Consider the following 21,567-nt stretch of genomic DNA (forward strand, 5'->3'; position numbering starts at 1 on the left):
TTGGGACGGGTTGAAGCAGGTCATCGTATTCTGTTATGGATCGATATGGGTTTCCAATTTCAGGAGGTGGTTTAAATCGCAGTTTGGACTCTCACTTGGCAGGCGGGGTCAAACGTAAATGCGTACCGCCTTGTCATGCTAGTGCCATGAGGAGACGCACCAAACGAACAACTTTCATTCCTTACAGATCCATCTAGCTTTTCTTGACTGTGGCTATCACTGACGATGGAGAGGAATGTTTGGAGCTCTGAAGCTGATCAAACCTTGCTCTTAAAGGCATTTTTTCACATCCATGTACAACTAGTGATGATACAAACTATGTAACTCCAGGGTTTGTTTTGCTTTTAGTGACGTATTTCTTTCCCTCAATCAGTGGATTGTGTTGTTTTGACGTTGCCGTACCACTCCATCCACCCTAGCAGTGAGGCTACATTGTCCTAAAGACCTTCAACAGAAGGGGCCCATGAATTGTGCGGTCCAGGTCAGTTGTATGGACTGGTTTTACAATCGAGACAGATAAAACAGTCCCACCTCATCCCAGACCCCACAGTGGAATTGGTTTATAAGTGGAGGAACATGCAAAATTGCAAGGTGTAAAATACCTATGCTCCTCACTGTAGGCCTTGTAATTCTTCCTCATTTGTACTCATGTATTTTTATTTGGCTCTTAAAAGTATTATTATTGCAAATGGTCTGTATTTGATATAACACCCTCTAGGGTTCTACAACCCCCCCAAGGTGTTTTACAACACATCCAGTCATCCACTCATGCACACACACATTCACACACTGGTAGTGATGAGCTACAGTGTAGCCATTGTAACCCTGGGGTGCACTGACAAAGGAGAGACTGTCCAACAGAGGACCAGCCGGTCCCTCCAGCCACCACCAGTAGGTAAGGTAGGTGAAGTGTAGGGATGGGTACCGAATTCCATCGTACCGACTGAGCACAGATTCACGTCATTTCAAACGGTGCCTCGTTTCGGTACCTGTCCTTCATAACGAGAACTTGCAAAGACAGCTGCGCATGCGCAAGAGCTTTATGTCATCGGTCGCTGCGAACCAGTTGTAAACAGAGCAGCATGGTAGAAAGAACGCACGCTAAAGCTTGGGTCCACTTCACTAAATGTGATGGGTAACTGGGTGATGATGAAACCAGCGACCACAATCTAAGTGAGACATCCTCATCTTAATCTGCTCCGGTAGGTAAATAAACAGTTTAAGATAACGTTAACTTGATATCTTAGCTTCCATTGCCACCATTGTTATCAGCTAATGGTGCGTTCGCTTTCTCCTCGGAAATTCTAACTTCCCAGTAGGAAAAATCTAATGAAAAAGGACGGCAAAAGGAATGAGGATCCCCCCCGGAGGCTGGTGCCTATTACCAGCGGTCAATGGGCAATCAGGCAGGGTACACCCTAGACAGAGAGCCAGTCCATCGCAGGGCAACACAGAGACACACAGGACAAACAATCATGCACACACACACACACACACCTAAGGACAATTTAGACAGACCAATTAACCTAACCCCGGGTTTCCACGGGAGCCGTCAGCAGCACGTTACTGCAGCAGCACGTCTAGCTGCTGCTTGGCCCTTCCCACGAGACGCGAAGCAGCAGGGGAGCAGCTGTCACCGACAGAGCACAAAGTCACACGAGTGACTTCGTCAGTAAACACAACAACAAGCAGGAGAAATTTACAATATGGTTTGTGTTTTATGTTCTGTCCGTTTTATAATCGCCAATACGGACCCAAAAAACAAAGGAGACCGCTAGCTAGGTGATAACTTTTCACGGGGACGCACAGTTAGTAACCTTTTTTAAAAGTAAAGCAACCGGAAGGCAGTACGTTCTTTATTCTGAAAATCTCGAGAGCTTTTCTCCATTTCCGCGTCCGATTTCCTGTCTTTCCTTCCCCAAAAATGTCGAACTTGACCCGTTTCAGAGGCGTCGCGCGTAGAAAATAGAACCGGCGCGTAAAGGCCGCGACATGCTGCTCCTGAGACGCGGCCGGCTCGCGCTGCTGACGGCTCCAGTGGAAAAGGTTCTGTTGACCACAGCGGTTCCTATCAGCAGCTATGACGTGCTGCTGCAGTAACGTGCTGCTGACGGTTCCTGTGGAAAGCCGGGGTAACAGTCATGTTTTTGGACTGTGGGAGGAAGCCGGAGTACCCGGAGAGAACCCACGCATGCACAGGGAAAACATGCAAACTCCATGCAGAAAGATCCCAGGCCAGGACGATGTTAAAATACAAACAGTTGTATGTTATTTATCGTGATATTTATCAAATATGGTTATATATTGAGAAAAATATATATTTTTAATTATAAAAGACAATTAAAATATTAAACACTCAAAAGTATCGAAAATTGGTACCGTTAAGTACCGGTATTGGTTCCTAGGTACAGGGAATTAGTACCGAATCGATTCAAATGTCAAAGGTACCCATCCCTAGTGATGCGTATTGCCCTAGAGCACGACTACCACTGATGGAGCTCAAACCTGCAATTCTCTGGTTACGGAATGGGCACTTAGTTCCTCTGCCACAATTGGCTCGTATTATTGTCGTCGTCGTCGTCGTCTTCCTCCGCTTATCCGGGTCCGGGTCGCGGGGGCAGCATCCCAACTAGGGAGCTCCAGGCCGTCCTCTCCCCGGCCTTGTCCACCAGCTCCTCCGGCAGGACCCCAAGGCGTTCCCGGACCAGATTGGAGATGTAACTTCTCCAACGTGTCCTGGGTCGACCCGGGGGCCTTCTGCCGGCAGGACATGCCCGAAACACCTCCCCGGGGAGGCGTCCAGGAGGCATCCTGACCAGATGCCCAAACCACCTCAACTGGCTCCTTTCGATCCGGAGGAGCAGCGGTTCTACTCCGAGTCCCTCCCGAATGTCCGAGCTCCTCACCCTATCTCTAAGGCTGAGCCCGGCCACCCTACGGAGGAAACTCATTTCGGCCGCTTGTATCCGCGATCTCGTTCTTTCGGTCATTACCCAAAGCTCATGACCATAGGTGAGGATTGGGACGTAGATCGACCGGTAAATCGAGAGCCTGGCTTTCTGGCTCAGCTCCCTCTTCCCCACGACAGATCGGCTCAGCGTCCGCATCACTGCAGACGCCGAACCAATCCGCCTGTCGATCTCCCGATCCCTCCTACCCTCACTCGTGAACAAGACCCCGAGATACTTAAACTCCTCCACTTGAGGTAGGACCTCTCCCCCGACCCGGAGGTGGCAAGCCACCCTTTTCCGGTCGAGAACCATGGTCTCAGATTTGGAGGTGCTGATCCTCATCCCAGCCGCTTCACATTCGGCCGCGAACCTACCCAGCCAGAGCTGAAGGTCAGAGCTGGATGAAGCTAGGAGGACCACATCATCCGCAAAAAGCAGAGACGAGATTCTCCTGCCACCAAACTCGACACACTCCACACCACGGCTGCGTCTAGAAATTCTGTCCATAAAAGTGATGAACAGAACCGGTGACAAAGGGCAGCCCTGGCGGAGTCCAACCCTCACTGGGAACAGGTCCGACTTACTACCGGCTATGCGGACCAAACTCACGCTCCTCTGGTAAAGGGACTGAATGGCCCTTAACAGAAAGCCACCCACCCCATACTCCTGGAGCGTCCCCCACAGGGTGCCCCTGGGGACACGGTCATAAGCCTTCTCCAAATCCACAAAGCACATGTGGATTGGTTGGGCAAACTCCCATGCCCCCTCCATCACCCTTGCAAGGGTATAGAGCTGGTCCACAGTTCCACGGCCAGGACGAAAACCACATTGCTCCTCCTCTATCTGAGATTCAACTATCGATCGGACCCTCCTCTCCAGTACCTTGGCGTAGACCTTTCCAGGGAGGCTGAGGAGTGTGATCCCCCTATAGTTGGAACACACCCTCAGGTCACCCTTCTTAAAGATGGGGACCACCACCCCGGTCTGCCACTCCCTAGGAACTGCCCCCGATGACCACGCAATGTTGTAGAGACGTGTCAACCATGACAGCCCTACAACATCCATAGCCTTGAGATACCCAGGACGAACCTCATCCGCCCCCGGGGCTCCGCCGCTGTGTAGTTGTTTGACTACCTCAGCAACTTCTGCCCCCGAGATCGGACAGTCCATCCCCAGGCCTCCCAGCTCTGGTTCCTCCTCGGAATGCGCATTGGTGGGATTGAGGAGCTCCTCAAAGTATTCCTTCCACCGTCCGACTATAGCCTCAGTTGACGTCAGCAGCTCCCCATCCCCACTGTAAACAGTGTGAGCGAGTTGCTGCCTTCCTCTCCTGAGGCGCCGGACAGTTTGCCAGAACCTCTTTGGAGCCGATCGATAGTCTTTCTCCATGGCCTCACCAAACTCCTCCCACGCCCGAGATTTTGCCTCGGCAACTGCCACTGCTGCACCCCGCTTGGCTATCCGGTACCTGTCTGCTGCCTCCGGAGACCCACAGACCAGCCACGCCCTGTAGGCCTCCTTCTTCAGCCTGACGGCTCCCCGAACCTCTGGTGTCCACCAGCGGGTACGGGGGTTGCCACCACGACTGGCACCGGCCACCTTACGACCACAGCTAGCAACAGCCGCCTCGACAATCGCAGAGTGGAACAAGGCCCACTCGGACTCAATGTCCCCCACTGCTCTCGGGACGTGGTCAAAGCTCTGCCGGAGGTGGGAGTTGAAGACCGTCTTGACAGGTTCTTCTGCCAGGCGTTCCCAGCAGACCCTCACTATGCGTTTGGGTCTGCCAGGTCTACGCGGCATGTTCCCTTGCCATCTGATCCAACTCACCACCAGGTGGTGATCAGTTGACAGCTCCGCCCCTCTCTTCACTCGGGTGTCCAAAACATACGGCCGCAGGTCAGATGATACGACTACAAAATCTATCATCGACCTGTGACCTAGGCTGCCCTGGTACCAAGTGTACCGGTGGGCATCCTTATGTTCGAACATGGTGTTCGTTATGGCCAAACTGCGGCTTGCACAGAAGTCCAATAACAAAACACCGCTCGAGTTCTGATCAGGTGGGCCGTTCCTCCCAATCACACCCCTCCAGGTCAAGCTGTCATTGCCCACGTGAGCATTGAAGTCCCCCAGCAGGACAATGGAGTCCCCTGATGGAGCACTATCTAGCACTCGTCCCAGGGACTCCAAAAAGGGTGGGTACTCTGAACTGATATTTGGCCCATAAGCACAAACAACAGTCAGGACCCGTTCCCCGACCCGAAGGCGCAAGGAAGCTACCCTCTTGTCCCCCGGGGTAAACCCCAACACACAGGCAGAGAGTCTCGGGGCTAACAAAAAGCCAACCCCAGCCCTCCGCCTCTCACCCGGAGCAACTCCAGCAAAGTAGAGTGTCCAACCCCTCTCCAGGTCTCGGGTTCCAGAGCCAATGCAATGTGTCGAGGTGAGTCCGACTATATCTAGCCGGTACCGCTCAACCTCTGCCACAAGCTCCGGCTCCTTCCCCGCCAGCGAGGTGACGTTCCATGTCCCAAAAACTAGTTTTCTTGTCCGGGGATTGGACCGCCAAGGCTCCCGCCTTGGTCTGCCACCCGATTCACATTGCACCGGACCCTTCATGTTCCTCCTGCGGGTGGTGGGTCCACAGTTGGACGAGCCCATGTATCCGGTTCGGGCTGGGCCCGGCCGGGCCCCATGGGCGAAAGCCCGGCCACCAGGCGCTCGCTCACGGGCCCCAACCCCAGGCCTGGCTCCAGGGTGGGACCCCGGTAACCCTCCGGGCCGGGTACTCCGACTCTTCGTTTTCACCGCCATGAAAGATCCTTCGTATTATTGTTGTTGTTAATATTTTACAATATAAATTTAAATATTTTTAGTAAAAAGGATAATAAATATAAACAAGTAAAAAATCTATTCAGCTGCTCTTTTATATATTTAATAGTTTTACCTTTCCTAGGCGTTTTGTTTTATTTTTTACCACTTGAGTCATTCTGTGTTCTAGCCTCTTTGACCATGAAGAAAAGCAATCGCAAACTTTTAATTTGCTAAAATAGCCAAGCAAGTGATGAGGTGCTAACGGGAAAATGCGCTAGATCTCGGGCTGACACGATAAAATGATCATTTTCACACAACATATGACGCGTCCCAAAAGATGTTTTCATTCTCTGGTGTTGAGCTTAAGAGCTGTGAAAAGTCAATGAAAGTGGCTGAGTCAGTGGTGTTGTAGCTTCGGCCTTAAACCATCTGTTTGTATACAGCCACTGAACCGAACCCCCACCACACACACACACACACACACACACACACACACACACACACACACACACACACACACACACACACAGCCATCAACAGATACTCAAAAGTTCATTGTAAACTCCCCAGACCCCCTCCATCCCAGATGACCGCGACCCCCATCCCCCTGCAGTCTAAAATCACTCCACCCAACTCTCACAGTCAACCCACCCGCCCACCCATCTCCCCCAACAAGCTTCCTGGCAGCGGACAGCACCACCAATCATCACTCGGTTCCTATGGCAACATCCCCCGGCAACAGCCGTCACTATATCATAGCAGTAGCGGAGGAAGGGGGAGGGGGTCGGTGAGCGGTGGCTGTTCAGCATCGGAGGGTGGGGGGTGAGTGGGGGTTAGAAAGAAAAGAGAACACACACAGCTGCCCTTCAGCGACGTAGCACAACACCAGCTGCTCCAGTCGCCGCTCGTCCACGCTCACACCCACAGGACGGGTTCTGCCCGCGGGACTGTGTTTTCCTCGCCTTTGTTCGAGTGGCTCCGCGGCCGGGCCAGCGCTCCTTTCATTGATACATCTGTGGCCTTGATGTATTTTATTCATCTTCTGTCCTTGGACGCTTTGCTAACAAGTCTGGCCGTAATGTTCATCTGGCAGCTCGTCCATCTGTTGGTTTCAGCTGCAACAGATTGTTAATGTGCAACTTTTTCTTTTATTCTGAGTCTCGACTCGGAAACATGTTTTTCTGCAGCTTTTGGGATTGATTTCCTGTTGGTTTTTGCAGATTTTAAAGGGTACAAATCCCACTGAGCTGCTGTGTGGAAATTCAATTAATAAATCAGTTTGTTTTGTCAGTGATTTAAATGAATGAAAGATGAATGGAACCGCAAATGTTGTTAAACTAAGACGATTTTATTCTGAGATGGAGTTTTAGCTGCTTTGGTCAAATCATGAAAATAAACAATGAAATATCCTGTAATCTGTCAGCTCTTGGATTGTGTCATGTATCAGCTACCAACACGTTAGGTTTTTGCTCAGTCGGTGCAAAACTGGCTGAGCTGTAGCCTTTGTGTTTGCAGTGACAACCATCTTGATTTGCGTTCCAAACGTGAATTGATCGTAGATTTATCCGTCCTTGGAGTTTACTAAAATGTCTCCTGTGGTTCCGGAGATGTCCGCTTGCTAGGGATGGGTACCTTTGACATTTGAATCGATTCTGTACCAATTCCCGGTACCTAGGAATCGATACTGGTACTTAACGGTACCAATTTTCAGTACCTTTGAGTCTTTAATAATTAATTACATTTTTTAAAATTATTCATATATACCGGTATATATTTTTCCATATATATAACCATATTAGGTAAATATCATGATAAATAACATACAACTGTTTGTATTTTGTCATCATGGTGTTCTAAACTCTTCTATGTGAAAACCTTTAACCACGACTGTGTCTAAGTGACGCAAAAATTAAAGCCCAGTTCCATGTTCTCATATTCCTCTTCTACGCCTTCTGGATTAACTCTGATGTAGAGACCATGTATTATAAACTACAAATGAAACTAGAGCGAAATAGGTACCATATAACTGTACTTTAACATTGTGGTGTTTCACAAACTAAACCCAGCTCCATGGTACTCCTGTTACTCTCCTTTCACCCCTGGACAAACTGTGTGATGGGTCGGTCCTTGTAGTGTTAACAACTGCAAATTAAACAGAAGCAGGCATTTTTGGTGTGAATTAAATTTACTGTGCATCTTCATTCCTTTTGCCGTTTGTCAAACGGTTGATTTTTCTTATTCAAAAGTCAGAATATCCGAGTACTGAGGAGAAAGCGAACGCATCATTAGCTGATAGCATTAGAAGATAAAATATGAAGCTAACGTTATCTTAAGGAGTTTATTTACCTGCTGGAGTAGATTAAGATGATACTTCATTTAGTTCGTTGTCAATTTTGTCGTCATCACCCAGAGCGGACACAAACTTTAGAGCAGCGGTGTCAAACTCATTTTAGCTCAGGGGCCACATTGAGGGAAATCTAGTCCCAAGTGGGCCGGACCGGTAAATAAAAAAAAACTTCAGATCGTTTTCTTTGTTTTAATACAATCAATATAAAACAAGGCTGGAGCCTGAGGACAGTGTAGTACAAGTACAACACCTGAAGTGTACTTGAAAATTTGAAAAAAAAAAATCAATAAATAAAAAAACATTCCTTAGTGATTCAAAGAGCTTACAGATCACATGGCAAGATCAGTTTCATGCAGCACTTAAAGTATATTTGACTCATTTTACTTAACATCTTTTAGCTTTCACCAGCACATCAACATCAGGAGTCACATCCTGAGTGGCGGCCAACTTCAGGATGTGATTCAAGTTCTTGTGTGAGCCTTGAGCGCAGCTTTGTTTTATTTATACTCATTACAGAGAAAACTTGCTCACAAAGATACGTTTATTTTCACTCTACATTGTAAAGTATGAAAATAAAGTTTACACAACCATCTCACGGGCCGGATTTAACCCACTTGCGGGCCGGATCCGGCCCGTGGGCCGCATATTTGATACCCCTGCTTTAGAGGGTTTCTCTTTGCCGTGCTGCTTTCTCTGTTTACGGCTCGACCGCGGTGGCTGACGACATTATGCACTTGTGCATGTGCTGCTGTCTATATTGGCAAATCGCTGTCTCGCGAGTTCTTGTTAATGAAGGACGGGTACCGAAACAAAGCACCGTTTCATATCACGTGAATCTGTCTTTGGTAGGTACCATTTAATTTGGTCGATGTCTTAGAAAGCATCCGGTATCCATCCTCATTGCTTACTGAGAGACCTTAGACCCAGATCAATAGATCAGACCCAGAAAATAAATTCTGCATTCTAGGGGTTGGTGCTACAGAAAGAGATTCAAGTCCAGTTTATTTTCAAATGTACAAGCAGAAAACTTTTTGAAGTTTACCCAGCCTTTGCACCAGACGCGCCAACGTCACGTGACGTCCAAGTGGCCTAGTATGTAGCAATTAGCCGCTGTTAATAGTGGATGGGTGCGTGTCCACCATACACATAACTGTTACGCTTTGGATGCGTTTCAGAACTGTAATGTTGTGTTGCTCCTCTATTTTTTATGATGTACTTTAAAGCTTGCAGGAAAAATGCATTTATTAAGTTATGCGCCATTTACAAATCCCGTGGCAAACCACGGTTTGGGTTTGGGTTTGCTTTGCCCTTTACTTCTAATGCATTTTGTAAATGTTAGCACAATACACAATGAACCTACCTCGGGCAGCAGTAGCTCAACAGGCTGAGCGGGTTGTCCAGTAATCGGAAGGTTGCAGGTTCGATCCCGGCTCCGGACAGAGAGTTCTGCTGTTGTGTCCTTGGGCAAGACACTTAACCCACCTTGTCTGCTGGTGGTGGTCGGAGGGACCAGTGGCGCCAGTGCTCGGCAGCACTATCAGTGTGCCCCAGGGCAGCTGTGGCTACATAGTAGCTCATCACCATCAGTGTGTGAATGTGTGTGTGAATGGATGAATGATACACTGTAGTGTAAAGCGCTTTGGTGTCCTTACTCTGAGAGGCGTTGTACAAGTGCGGGTCATTTATCATTTGTCATTCATCGTAGGTCCTAGTCGTTATGATTGTGAGACTTGAGTCTTTTCCAGGAAAGAACACTCGGATGGAACAGATTTTGTACAAGTTTGTTTTTGTACTTTCCACCTTTATCCTAATCGATTCATTATATCGATGTAGCTCATCCATGGCTGTAGCTTCCTTTTAATAATCTTATCAAAATAAAGCTGTGATGGCAGAAACGAAAGAACTTGAAGGACTTTCAACTAGTGTGAAAATTTTTCACACTAGTTGAAAGTCCTTCAAGAATTCTGACAAATTACCACCACCAATTGGATGTGTTAGCATGTTGCTACCAGGTGCTGGTGGATTCTAGCCTGGCAAGCCATCCTATATATGTAAGTATATGGTTTGGTCACAGCCCTTACGCCGGGGACACACCGGCCGCGGAAGCGCCGCGAAAATGGGACCGCCTTCATTCGGCGCCCTTGTTAAGCTATTTTATAGACCACATGGGCCGCCGAAGCGCCGCGAATCGCCTCACGCCGGCGCTCCAGCCCGCGCCATGCAGCGATCATTTCGGCGTTGGCTCTATTTTTTTCGCGAGCCGCGGGTGAATCGCGTCAATTCTGGCAGGAAGTCAAACGTAGACATAAGAGGCAGGCCGGTAAAGTTAACAAAATAAAGCATTTCAAAATAAAATTCCGCAATAGTCAAATGTGTTCGTAAACAGACTCTGCAGAAAAACCACACGAACACACACACACAGACACACACATCGAACTTGTGTGCGTGTGTGACCACGTGAAGGGGTGTGTGGTTTTGGGTGTCTTTTCACCGGAGCAAACAGGACAGAGAGGCAGAAAGTCTGAGGCAAGCAGTTAAGATGGATGACTTTAAATGAATTATGGAAGTTGAGAAACACAAGGAGCTGTACGACCCCCGAAAAACGTGATTATTTACCTACCCATTTCAGAAGAAACTGCTAGGATGCAGCTGCAGAATTGGAGCGGGTTCCAAGAGATTCAACTGAAACAACTCATACCATAGGTTCACTCACACACACACACACACACACGCGCGTACAAACACTCAAACGTAGAGGAAAAGAGCTGAGAAAAGGCAGAGAGGAAATGGAGGACACCCAGGTGTTTAAAAGAAAAACTACAGCTGAGTCGAGGCGCGCCTTGACTGGGGCGCGTCTGGTCTGAACTGAGCAGCGGCGAGCAGCGGCCGAATTTCGTGAGCGATTCGCTTCTCGGCGCTTCACGGCGCTTCCGCGGCCGGTGTGTCCCCGGCGTTAGACGGAGGTCAATCATGGGGGTGGGATCTGTGGTGGTCTTTCAGACTGTCTGCACACAGTTAGACAGCGCTAGGACCAATCGGCAACAAAAAATACCTGACTCGTTCATTGCTACGGGAATCGGTCTACAAGGCAGTCCGCCAAACACTGTAGAAGAAGAAGTACCTTTATCTGCTTGTTTCCCAAAGAGTCCAAGTCTACATCATGAAACGTTGATGCCAAAGCCGTTCCAAATGAGTGCCATTGCTGGGCCAATGGCGTCATCGTAGGAAAAAAACCCAAGCTCTGCCATGATGATGCTAAGCCTGTCCAACTTCTCTCTACAAATATAGAACACTGTGATTGGCTGGGTCTGAACTTAGCTGAGCCAATGGTAGGCCTGCTGAGGCTACAGTAGAGTGTGGCTAGACCAACCTGTAGACCAAAATCTTTTGCTACTGCTACGTTTTCTAGATTTCTAGGCTGGATGGAATCCCCTCCTGTCCTTAATTAGAGCCGTAGTTCGAGACTCTTACGTGAAACTTGAAACACTAAACAGGGCTTTTTGGATGGTTCAAACTTTTACTATGTTGAATAGAAGAGATAGAAATAGGAGTCATGCTTGTTTTTACTGTCATGAGGATAAAATGACAATGTTTACTCTTTCAGGCTGTGGATTGGGCACAATGCAGCCACACGTCAATGCCAGCGGAGCTCACATTTACCAACAGCAGGTCCACCAGGCCATGCAGCAGGGGGTTTCCTCACACCCAAGCTACCAGGGGCAGCACTTCTCTGAAAACCCACCCTACAAAGACGGCGGCACCACCGGCTCCATGGCCTGCCTTTACCAGAACTACCAGGTAGTTTATCTGAGGCTCTTCTGACTCTGTTTAGAATAACAAGGGCTCATGTTGGTTTTTTGTCAACAGCAGGGGATGTTGTCACACCCGCAGTTTGGGGAGGAGCAGCAGCCCCAAAGCGAGGGGCTTCGAGCAGGCACACCCGGCCCTGACCGGGGTCCCGGTGGGGGACCAGAGGTGGTGGACGCCATCTACAGAGCTGTGGTGGACGCCGCCAGTAAGGGCATGCATGTTACCATCACCACCACCGTGAGCGGGACTACACAGGCGAGTCCGGTACCTGCCCTCAGTGCCATGAGTGCCTTCACCGCCTCCCTGGGAGAACCAGTCAATCTCCCCCAGGCTGTCAGCACGGTCCTGTATGGACACCAAGACGGAGAGGCCAGACCAAGACAGGTGAGACCAGGACGGGGAAGTAAGAACCTGGACGCGGGGAAGAGCACCCCAGATGGCCCTGAGAACGACTACTTCCGCTCTCCAGGTCGAGGAACTCCCAGAGGGCAGTGGGATGGGGAGGTGCAGCACGGAGGAGGCTTTGACTCTCAAAACAACAACAGCTGGGGTGGAGAGGAGTTTCTCGAGTGCTCTACCCAGGTAAGAAGTAGTCCCTGCATGGAAAGACCTGCCAGCCTGGCCCCCGCCCCACCGTGCCCCACTGATGGTTCCAACAACCACAGTCTGGCCATGGTCCATGATAAAACCTTCCTGGATGATGCTTACCGGTTCAACAACTGCAGCCGTAAACCTGCCAACTACAAGGAACGTCTGGAGCAGACAGTGGAACGTTGTGCCCACATAAATGGTGCCAACCCCCACTTTAACAGCCGTGGTTATGGAGAAGTCCTGGGCCCCCCGCGGCAGGAGCTGACGGGGGACGACCAGTCACCCAGCTCCTCCACCAGCCTGGAAGGGCCCCTGGCCACCCCCAAAGACTACAGCCACTACAACGGTCACTTCAACGGCATGGCTCCCAGCCCCTCGGACACGAAGAGCCTGAGCAGCGAGGAAGACCTGCGGCAGCCGGACTCCCCCTCATCAGAGCTGCTCCACTACCGTTCCAGGACCTTCAATATGGGAGAGCTGGTCTGGGGCCAGCTCAAGGGCTTCCCACCCTGGCCCGCCAAGCTGGCCGGGGACGAGCAGGTGCACTGTGCTGCTGTTCAGCTAAGAGAGCCGGCCCAGGTGAGACTCCCATCTGCCGTTACCATCAGACCCGGTAGGAACTGGCTGCTGGACCAGTCAGAGTTAGCATAAACGTCTCTTATCAGTGCTAGAATGCTTTCATTTGTGATTTTTTTTAACATTGGCCATCCACAGGGGTTCGAAACCAAAGAAGTCCAGTGGCCTTCATTCAAACCCCTTTGGATTACCATGACCTGGAAAACTGAGAGCCTTCACCAACATACTAACATTGGTCCAAATATCCTGCAGGTGGAGCCCGAAAAACTAAAAACGCTAACGCATGACTTGGAGGCTTTGGACCGAGCCGCCAAAAGAGGCCTGATGTAAGTAACGAGCCCCTGGTCCTGAGATTAAATACCCTTAATGAGTTTCAGATTAACGAGAACGCTGAACTTGTTGTCCAACAGACAGGGGAAACTGAACAACAACCCTCTGAAAGCTGCTCTCCACGAGGCCATGAGCGAGCTGGACAAAATGTCTGGCGCGGTGAGTACACGCGACGTCGACGGCGCGCGCTAGCGTCCGCTCGGCCGCACGTCCTCACGCCCGTTTGTGTGTCTGCAGCTCCCATCGAGGGACCGCCAGCTGATGCTCCCGAAGCCCAAGAGGAGGAAGATATCCAGATAACATTGAATGTGTCGGCCCAAGAGCGTCCTCAAAGCCGCGGGGGGGGGGACTTGAAGAGTTCTGAGCTCTCAAACAGGTGCTACACAAGGACTGTCAGCGGTACTCCGCTGTCCCGCGATACCAACTGACTCTGACCGTGGAAGGTGCTGGAAACTCTAATCGCCGTCACAGTTTTAACTGTAGGACAAACTGAAACACCAGGAAAGTACACAAAACAAAAGAAACAGTTGCAATTTGTCTACAGCTCACTGAATTAACTATTTTTTTCTAGTATAAGATAGTAAAATAAACAAAAAAAGCTACAAGCGTTACCTTACATATTTAAGAATAGACAGTCCAAATATTTCTGATACATTTTCAGTATGTATATAGGTAATCCTGAAATTTCATGCTATTAAGAATTGTATGTAAATATTGTACAATGTCATGTACAAGCGTACTTAATGCACATTTTATCTTTTATTGTACAAAAACGAAGCGGTAGAAGCGTGCCGACGCGCGGGTTTCTGCTCAGCGGAGCGGCCGCCGCGCGCGTAGACGAATAATTCAGCCTAAAGCTTTTATACGACGTCGTGCTGGTTTCTGTTTGTTTTCTAGCGGAGCGGGCGTGGAACAGCCATGATAAGTATTTCACAACTCGCGTCACCACGTTCACTTCACGCCAGCCGAGTGTTTGTTTGTTTCTGCCGGGGACAAAAAAAAAGAAAACAAACCCCAGAATGAACTTTACCAACAGAAAGTGTTCAGCGTGTTCCCGTTTTAGCCGCCGTCGTCCGCCGCCGGCAGGAAGTGGGGAGGAGAAATCCACCTGTAGGTTTATTTATATTTATGTTTACAGCCTGTAAGAGTCTGTTTATCAGCACAAGCCCGACTAGATGGGTGGTTTAACTCTGAAACCAGACGTAGGGGCGGGTTCGTCCTCCTCTCTTCCTGTTGGGGTCGACTAGCCAACCTCAGAGTCCAGATCAGAAAACACTAACTTGATGAAAGCATTTCTTGCATTTTGAGGCCTTTTTTTCTTTTGTTTTTGTTTGTTTGTTGATGTAAATTATTTATGTACAGTACTCCATATTTATTTTAAGCTTTACAAATATGCTAGATGGCAATAATACTACCAAGAGTTGAGAACTAAAGCCTTATATGTGTGTGTATGTTTTTGTTCTGAATCCATCGTGTATTCAGAGTTCGTCACAAACTCGTATTTGTTTTATTTAAGAATTACAGATGATTGTTGTTGTTTTTTAAACAACGAGGCTCTTTGATCTCCTGCTTTTGTTACAGATGGTGTCATAGGAGATTTTTCGGGTGTGTTTTATGCATATGCACCGCTGATGATGTGTGGAGGTGACGAATGCAGTTTTAACTCTAAAAGATATCAGAACGTATCGGAAACTTTGGAACAAAACCACCTGGAATCACTACGGAATTCTCAAGTGCAATAATCAAAGAAAGATCAACCGCTTCAAAGCGTCATGTCTCGTTTCCTTTCTTGTGCTCAGATCGTCCTTTTTTTCCTAGAGAGATCAGCTGGTCGGAATCTGAAACTCACAAATCCGATTTATTTTCTCCGGTCCTTGAACTCGACACGTTTAAGCGCTTAATTCACTCCACCGCTACAGGAAGCTCCTGTCTGGACAACGTTTTTTTCCAGGATCTGAAATCTCAAGTTAACCACACTTATGCTGTCAGAATTATTTGTGATGGTTCTGTAGCGGCGGGTCCGTTTGTGCGTCTCGCATTTTCTTCTATTGAAATATAAAACTCCTGATTAGAAGAAACAAAATGTTATTAAACATCTGTTAGCCGATGTCGTTTTAACACCGCGGAAGTGGAAGTGTTGCAGCTATGGAGGTTAACTCATGAAACTCACACGGACTCAAAGATTCGCCGTTTTAGAGCTCAGCGTCAGACGGCCAGTCCATTACATCCGGGTACCGCTCACACACCCATCTTTTGCCAGGAGCTCGCTTTTATTTACTAATGTCGCAGGTCAAAGGTTACACACACTCACTTCACTTCCGTTTTTCCATGCCCATAAAAAGAACAAACCTCACATATACACATAAACACACAACATCAGAACATAACACTTAACAACATCCTAAAAAACGCAAACTCACTTTGATTTCTTTGCTAAGAACTGAATTAATATAAATATTAATGTGCAAACGACTTTATAACCTCAAAGCCAGCAAAATCCCTTTTATTTGAACGCCACGGCGAGCGTTCAGGCCCGTCTGCCTGGTTCCGTGTCAGATGTTCCACCGCTTCTTTGCGTCTGAGGAGAAATCTCGTAATTAATTTTCTGACGAACTCCGCAGAAAAGCTCAAACCCGTTTATCCAGATGTCTTTTGTTTTTCCTCACTTTGCACTGAACAGTTGCAACTTAGAGAACGTATGAACTCTTTCGGTAAAGTTCATTCTGCCTCGCCTGTTGATTTTATTTTTTACCTGCTTACTTGGTGCGACGACCTGCAGGTGTCGGGACGCCACGTGTCTTGGATCCGTTGTTCGTGGTCAAAAGTTTGAAGCGTTGAATATTTTTTCATCTCTTCTTTCTGCCTGATTGTCCAGGTGTAAGTGTGACTCTCTCTCTCCACCTCTGTCACTCAGTATTTTATTTCTCCAGCGTGTGATTTAAGTATATATTTCCTCACTATATATACTTAATGAAAAGAAACAGACCTGTGTGACGTACGCCGTGCACTTGATTGCTCTCGTTTGTTTTCCCCTCATGTGGGTTAGGGATATCGTGTCCGAGTCCATTGTTTTCAGATTGTTTGGACTTTATTTTTTAATGGTTTGATGTAAGCAACATTTTTTTTGTAAATATTGTGAAACATTACAGGTCATGCAGTGATGTAACATTTTGAATAATGTTGCACAGATGTTTAAGATATTAAAACCATGTTCACTCTTACTCGAATCGTGTGGTTTTTAATCTTTACATTTGTTTTAAAACATTGTTGATATTATTTGAATAAAACATATTTAAAAGATTGGGGCGACGGTGGCACAGGAGTTAAGTGCTCGCCCCGTAATCGGAAGGTTGCAGGTTCGAGCCCCGATCAGTCTGTCGCTGTGTCCTTGGGCAAGACACTTAAACCACGTTGCCTGCTGGTGGTGGTCGGAGGGACCGGTGGCGCCAGTGCTCGGCAGCCTCGCCTCTGTCAGTGCGCCCCAGGGCAGCTGTGGCTACATTGTAGCTCATCCCCACCAGTGTGTGAATGTGTGTGTGAATGGGTGAATGACTGATTGTGTTGTAAAGCGCCTTGGGGGGTTCCAGGACTCTAGAAGGCGCTATATCAAATACAGGCCATTTACCATTTAAAAGAAACGTGTTTGTAGTTTTACGCTGCCCTCTAGCGGCTTAAATGTGAAATGCAACTTTATATATATATATATATATGTATATATATATATGTAATAAGTTAATCTATTTTAAAAGCTTTCAAATAAACATAACATTTGTGAATACCGTTTTTAGCAGATTCTTGTTTACATTTCTTGTTTACAGACTCAAAAACAGTTTCTTCCCCAAAGCAATAACCACCCTGAACTCACACATGCACTGATAACACCCCCCCCCCCTTCCCACTTCCTCCATTGACCACCACTATTGATACCAAATTCCATGTGCAATAATTGTATATACATAACATTACTGTCCATATGAACATAGCGCTGCAGAACTGTCCCCGAAACCCCAGTATGTTGGTTTTACACTGAGTAGGAGATGCTCTTTATCTCACTTTACACCTGTATAGTGACAATAAAGGCATTCTATTCTATTCTACATGTTTTCTAGTGGACTGACATCAGATGTTGCCCAAGGATGATGAACCATAAATATTGTTTTAATTAATTCAGATAGTAACGGTTTAATGTAATTAAATTATTAATCAGAAGGATAAGTATTTTGTATAAACTTGTTTAGCTTGAATTAGAACGTTCTGTTTAAATCAGTTTTTTTTCCGAGGGACAGTGAACGCACCACGATGTAAATGACACTTCTGAAATTACAGCAGAATAGATTTTTAATGAATTAAAGTGGGAAAATAATGAATATATGTAAGTGCACGTGTCCGGTTACGTGCGCGCTTCACGGATGTGGTGCTGATGCGGGCTCAGGCAGTGGCGGTTCTACATGGAATTACTCCCTGGGCGAGGCCCCCTTTGAGCGCCCCCCCAACCACCCCCACCACCACCACCACACCACCCCACCTGCACGAACACACACGTTTTCTACAAACAGGCATGTTTTATTAGAACGACTACTGAACATTCATTTTTCTAAGTTGCACATATTTACATTAATTACTATGAAGTTGTCAGAATGTAAAGCAATATACATTATATACTGTATCAAAATATATAGAATCAAATATACAAAAACAACTAAACTAACTAAATATTAAGAATATATGCACATAATATATAATAAATATTCTAAATAGCAAAAATATTTCACACATAACAAACTAAAGATAATCACTACAGCACTGCACTTACAACAGAAAACACAAACTAAAATTAAAACCTAACCTTGATGCAAAGTCATCAATAATGTCATCATATGAAATCTGCTCCCCTACTGAGTGATTGATACTAATCAGAGCCAGGTTAGTGAGCCGCCCCTGAAACATAGGTGACCTCAGGTATGACTTGATCAAGTTTTGAAAAGCTCCTCTCAGCTTGAGCCACAGTGACTGGCAGAGCAGTCCAAAAGTTGGGGTAGATCTCCAATAGATCTTTATCATGATCCATAATATTTTACAATTGCCTCTGAAATTGTAATTTAAACTGACATAAAAAAACTGTAGACTACCAAAAATGCCAACTTTTACAGAACAAACCAGGTAAAAAATAATCAGTGCAGCCATCTGCAATAAATAAACAGGATAGTTAGTGGTGACTGGGGAGTTTTCTTCTGCTTGTAGAGTTGATTTATTTATTATTATGTGAACTTGATCAACATGTGTTTGTTGTTGTTCAGGCAGGCCACAGGCTGCAGCGAGCATTTAACAAATCCTAGTTTGAATCAGTAAAAAACGATTCAAGGAATTTATTCAAACCATTTGAATATTCGTTTCAATATTTCAGCCTATTAGCTCTGTTAGCAACTAGTTGACAGAATTTAACCGTTAAAATCCCAGTTAAGTGGTTCAAAAAATTGAAAACATTCATCATGAGAGCGAACATACCTTTATCTTTCTTCACTTTTTTTCTTTTTTATTCCTGAATCGGGCACCTGTTGGTTTTAGCCTTTTTATGTTCATCTCTTCTGTTTGGCTCTTGACTCAATAAGTTTCCTTTAGTCAGGACTAAACAATTTGACCTTGATGGGGGGGTGACCACAAAATCGTTTTGTTTTTCCTTTTTTTATTCGGCCATTTCACACAATTCAGAAACACCTGAAAGAATGATAGGCCTGTGTTTATGATATTATGAATGAAATGTGGAAGAACATCAAGATGTGATCGACTTTAGCCATGTTGATACAGTTGATTCAGCCCCTACCCTCTCAATTCATTTGGACCCACCAGAGGTGAATTCCCCCGCCGCACCCCTCCCCTTCCTCTTCTTCATACACACACACGGTGCACGGAGCGCCTGCAGCTGAAGGGGGCGCCAACTTGCTGTTTCCAATCCAGACACTGTCATATGACAGATAATAGAAAACCTCGGTGAGGCGCAGATTTCCTTTTTTTTTTTTTTTTTACTCAGCGCTTGTGCGCCCCTTTTGTGTCATGAAAAAATGCCGCCCCGGGCAACTGCCCTGTCTGCCCGTGCCTAAAACCGCTACTGGGCTCAGGTGCGCGCCACGGCACCATTCGAGAGCGCGCCCTCATCAGGACGATGCGGCCGTGCCAGCTCATCCTCCCCCGACTACCGTACCCCCCACTCCTCTCTCTGCACATCTACTCCCCCTCCCAGCTCAGAACCGGAGAGTCGAACCCGGACCGGGCGCAGCGCTGCGGCTCGTCCCGTCATGGCGCAGACACGAAATCCCGCTGATTCAAAGCTGGGATGAAGGAAGGACAGATCCGATCTAAGCTGAAACTTAGTCACGTTGAAGATTCGAACATCGGACCTGAGCAGTGAATCGGTCCGGGAGATTCCTCCGGAACCACCGGGGTACCCCCTCGCGACGTGACTCAGTTTAGGGGGGTTACTGGTTTTTATTTGCAGGCGCGAAGAGAACCAGAGGCTGCAACAGTCATGGTGGATGCGGCAGAGTGCGGAGTGAAGGTGATGTGCCGCTTCAGGCCTCTGAACGAGGCCGAAGTCAACAGAGGAGACCAATACATCCCTAAATTTAAAGAGGACGACACGGTGGTGATCACGGTAAGCGTGGTGGGAAGAAAAGCTGCAGGAAAGTCACCTGATGGAGATCTGCAGGACAAGTGCGCAATAATGAGCTGCAACTGCAGGAAACGGGATATATTCCAATTTATAAACCTGCAAAACACTCAGTTTTATGAAAAGACATTATTGCACCAGTTGTTAAAGATCTGTGAAATGTATTAAACCATTTAAACTTGTTTTAAAATTCCCATAAAAAGTTTAATGGAAATATATATATTTACTGCATGTAAAGATCAATCAGAAGTAGCAAATGAGGATAAAATACTAAATATTAAAGAGAAAAAGCATTTTCTTTTCATTTGGTTGAATTTTTTGCTCTTATTTCCCCGAAACAAACCTGACTAGGTGTGCCGTTTATTCCTGCAGCAGCACACACACTCGGTTTGTTTTATTTGAAGGCTCAGAAACGGACTGGAGTACTGCTGCAGCTTCCTGTAAATGCTGAGAGAGCTGCTTACACAAATGAGAGTTGTCCCCTGAGAGGATTCAGGAGGTGGAAAAGGCATGAAGGAGTGAGGGATAGCCTCACTACATGGATTTAAAACTACTTCCTGTTTGTGTATTTCATCTGAAAGCATCTGTTTGCTTTTGTGCTTTATTTTAGTTACATTAACTGTCTTTGACGTGGAAAAGTTGGTGTTTAGGTTCTACTTAACAAGAATTAGCTGGTTTTACAACAGCCATCCAGAGTTTCCCTGTAAGGATTTTTTTTTCATAGAAATCTGTAAAAGTGATTGTTTTCCTGTGATGTAATGTCAGCAACACGCCCGTTTTAAATAGCTAATCTTGCTATCTGGAGGAGTTTAAGTACCTCGGGGTCTTGTTCACGAGTGAGGGTAGGAGGGATCGGGAGATCGACAGGCGGATTGGTTCGGCGTCTGCAGCGATGCGGACGCTGAGCCGATCTGTCGTGGTGAAGAGGGAGCTGAGCCAGAAAGCCAGGCTCTCGATTTACCGGTCGATCTACGTCCCAATCCTCACCTATGGTCATGAGCTTTGGGTAATGACTGAAAGAACGAGATCGCGGATACAAGCGGCCGAAATGAGTTTCCTCCGTAGGGTGGCCGGGCTCAGCCTTAGAGATAGGGTGAGGAGCTGCTCCTCCGGATCGAAAGGAGTCAGTTGAGGTGGTTTGGGCATCTGGTCAGGATGCCTCCTGGACGCCTCCCTGGGGAGGTGTTTCGGTCATGTCCTGCCGGCAGGAGGCCCCCGGGTCGACCCAGGACACGTTGGAGAGGTTTCATCTCCAATCTGGTCCGGGAACACCTTGGGGTCCTGCCGGAGGAGCTGGTGGAGGTGGCCGGGGAGAGGACGGTCTGGAGCTCCCCGGTTGGGATGCTGCCCCCGCGACCCGGACCCGGATAAGCGGAGGAAGACAACGAAGACGCCATATCTGCCTTGTTGGCTGGCCAGAGCTGCCTGTTGACGAATGAGAGGCGTTCCATAATCATGGAAGTAGGGAGAGTGGCTTAAGG

At 47.3% G+C, this 21,567-nt stretch overlaps 2 protein-coding genes across 2 annotated transcripts in view; both read left to right on the plus strand.

Annotated features, from left to right (window-relative positions):
* mbd5 (methyl-CpG binding domain protein 5) overlaps positions 1 to 13,946 on the plus strand; it is a 31,523-nt gene extending 17,577 nt beyond the window's left edge. The window contains exons 5-9 of the mRNA XM_015958058.3: positions 11,720 to 11,913; positions 11,983 to 13,095; positions 13,345 to 13,418; positions 13,503 to 13,581; positions 13,660 to 13,946. Of these exons, the coding sequence (XP_015813544.3) occupies positions 11,720 to 11,913; positions 11,983 to 13,095; positions 13,345 to 13,418; positions 13,503 to 13,581; positions 13,660 to 13,722 (1,523 nt within the window). The 3' untranslated portion in view covers positions 13,723 to 13,946. The remainder of the gene's footprint in view (positions 1 to 11,719; positions 11,914 to 11,982; positions 13,096 to 13,344; positions 13,419 to 13,502; positions 13,582 to 13,659) is intronic.
* A 5,848-nt stretch (positions 13,947 to 19,794) lies between these two features.
* LOC107384687 (kinesin heavy chain) overlaps positions 19,795 to 21,567 on the plus strand; it is a 20,096-nt gene continuing 18,323 nt past the window's right edge. Inside the window, exon 1 of the mRNA XM_070549661.1 lies at positions 19,795 to 20,071. Coding sequence (XP_070405762.1) covers positions 19,946 to 20,071 — 126 coding nt within the window. The 5' untranslated portion in view covers positions 19,795 to 19,945. The remainder of the gene's footprint in view (positions 20,072 to 21,567) is intronic.

The sequence above is a fragment of the Nothobranchius furzeri genome, chromosome 3, assembly GCF_043380555.1.
Source record: "Nothobranchius furzeri strain GRZ-AD chromosome 3, NfurGRZ-RIMD1, whole genome shotgun sequence".
Classification (NCBI taxonomy): Eukaryota; Metazoa; Chordata; class Actinopteri; order Cyprinodontiformes; family Nothobranchiidae; genus Nothobranchius; species Nothobranchius furzeri.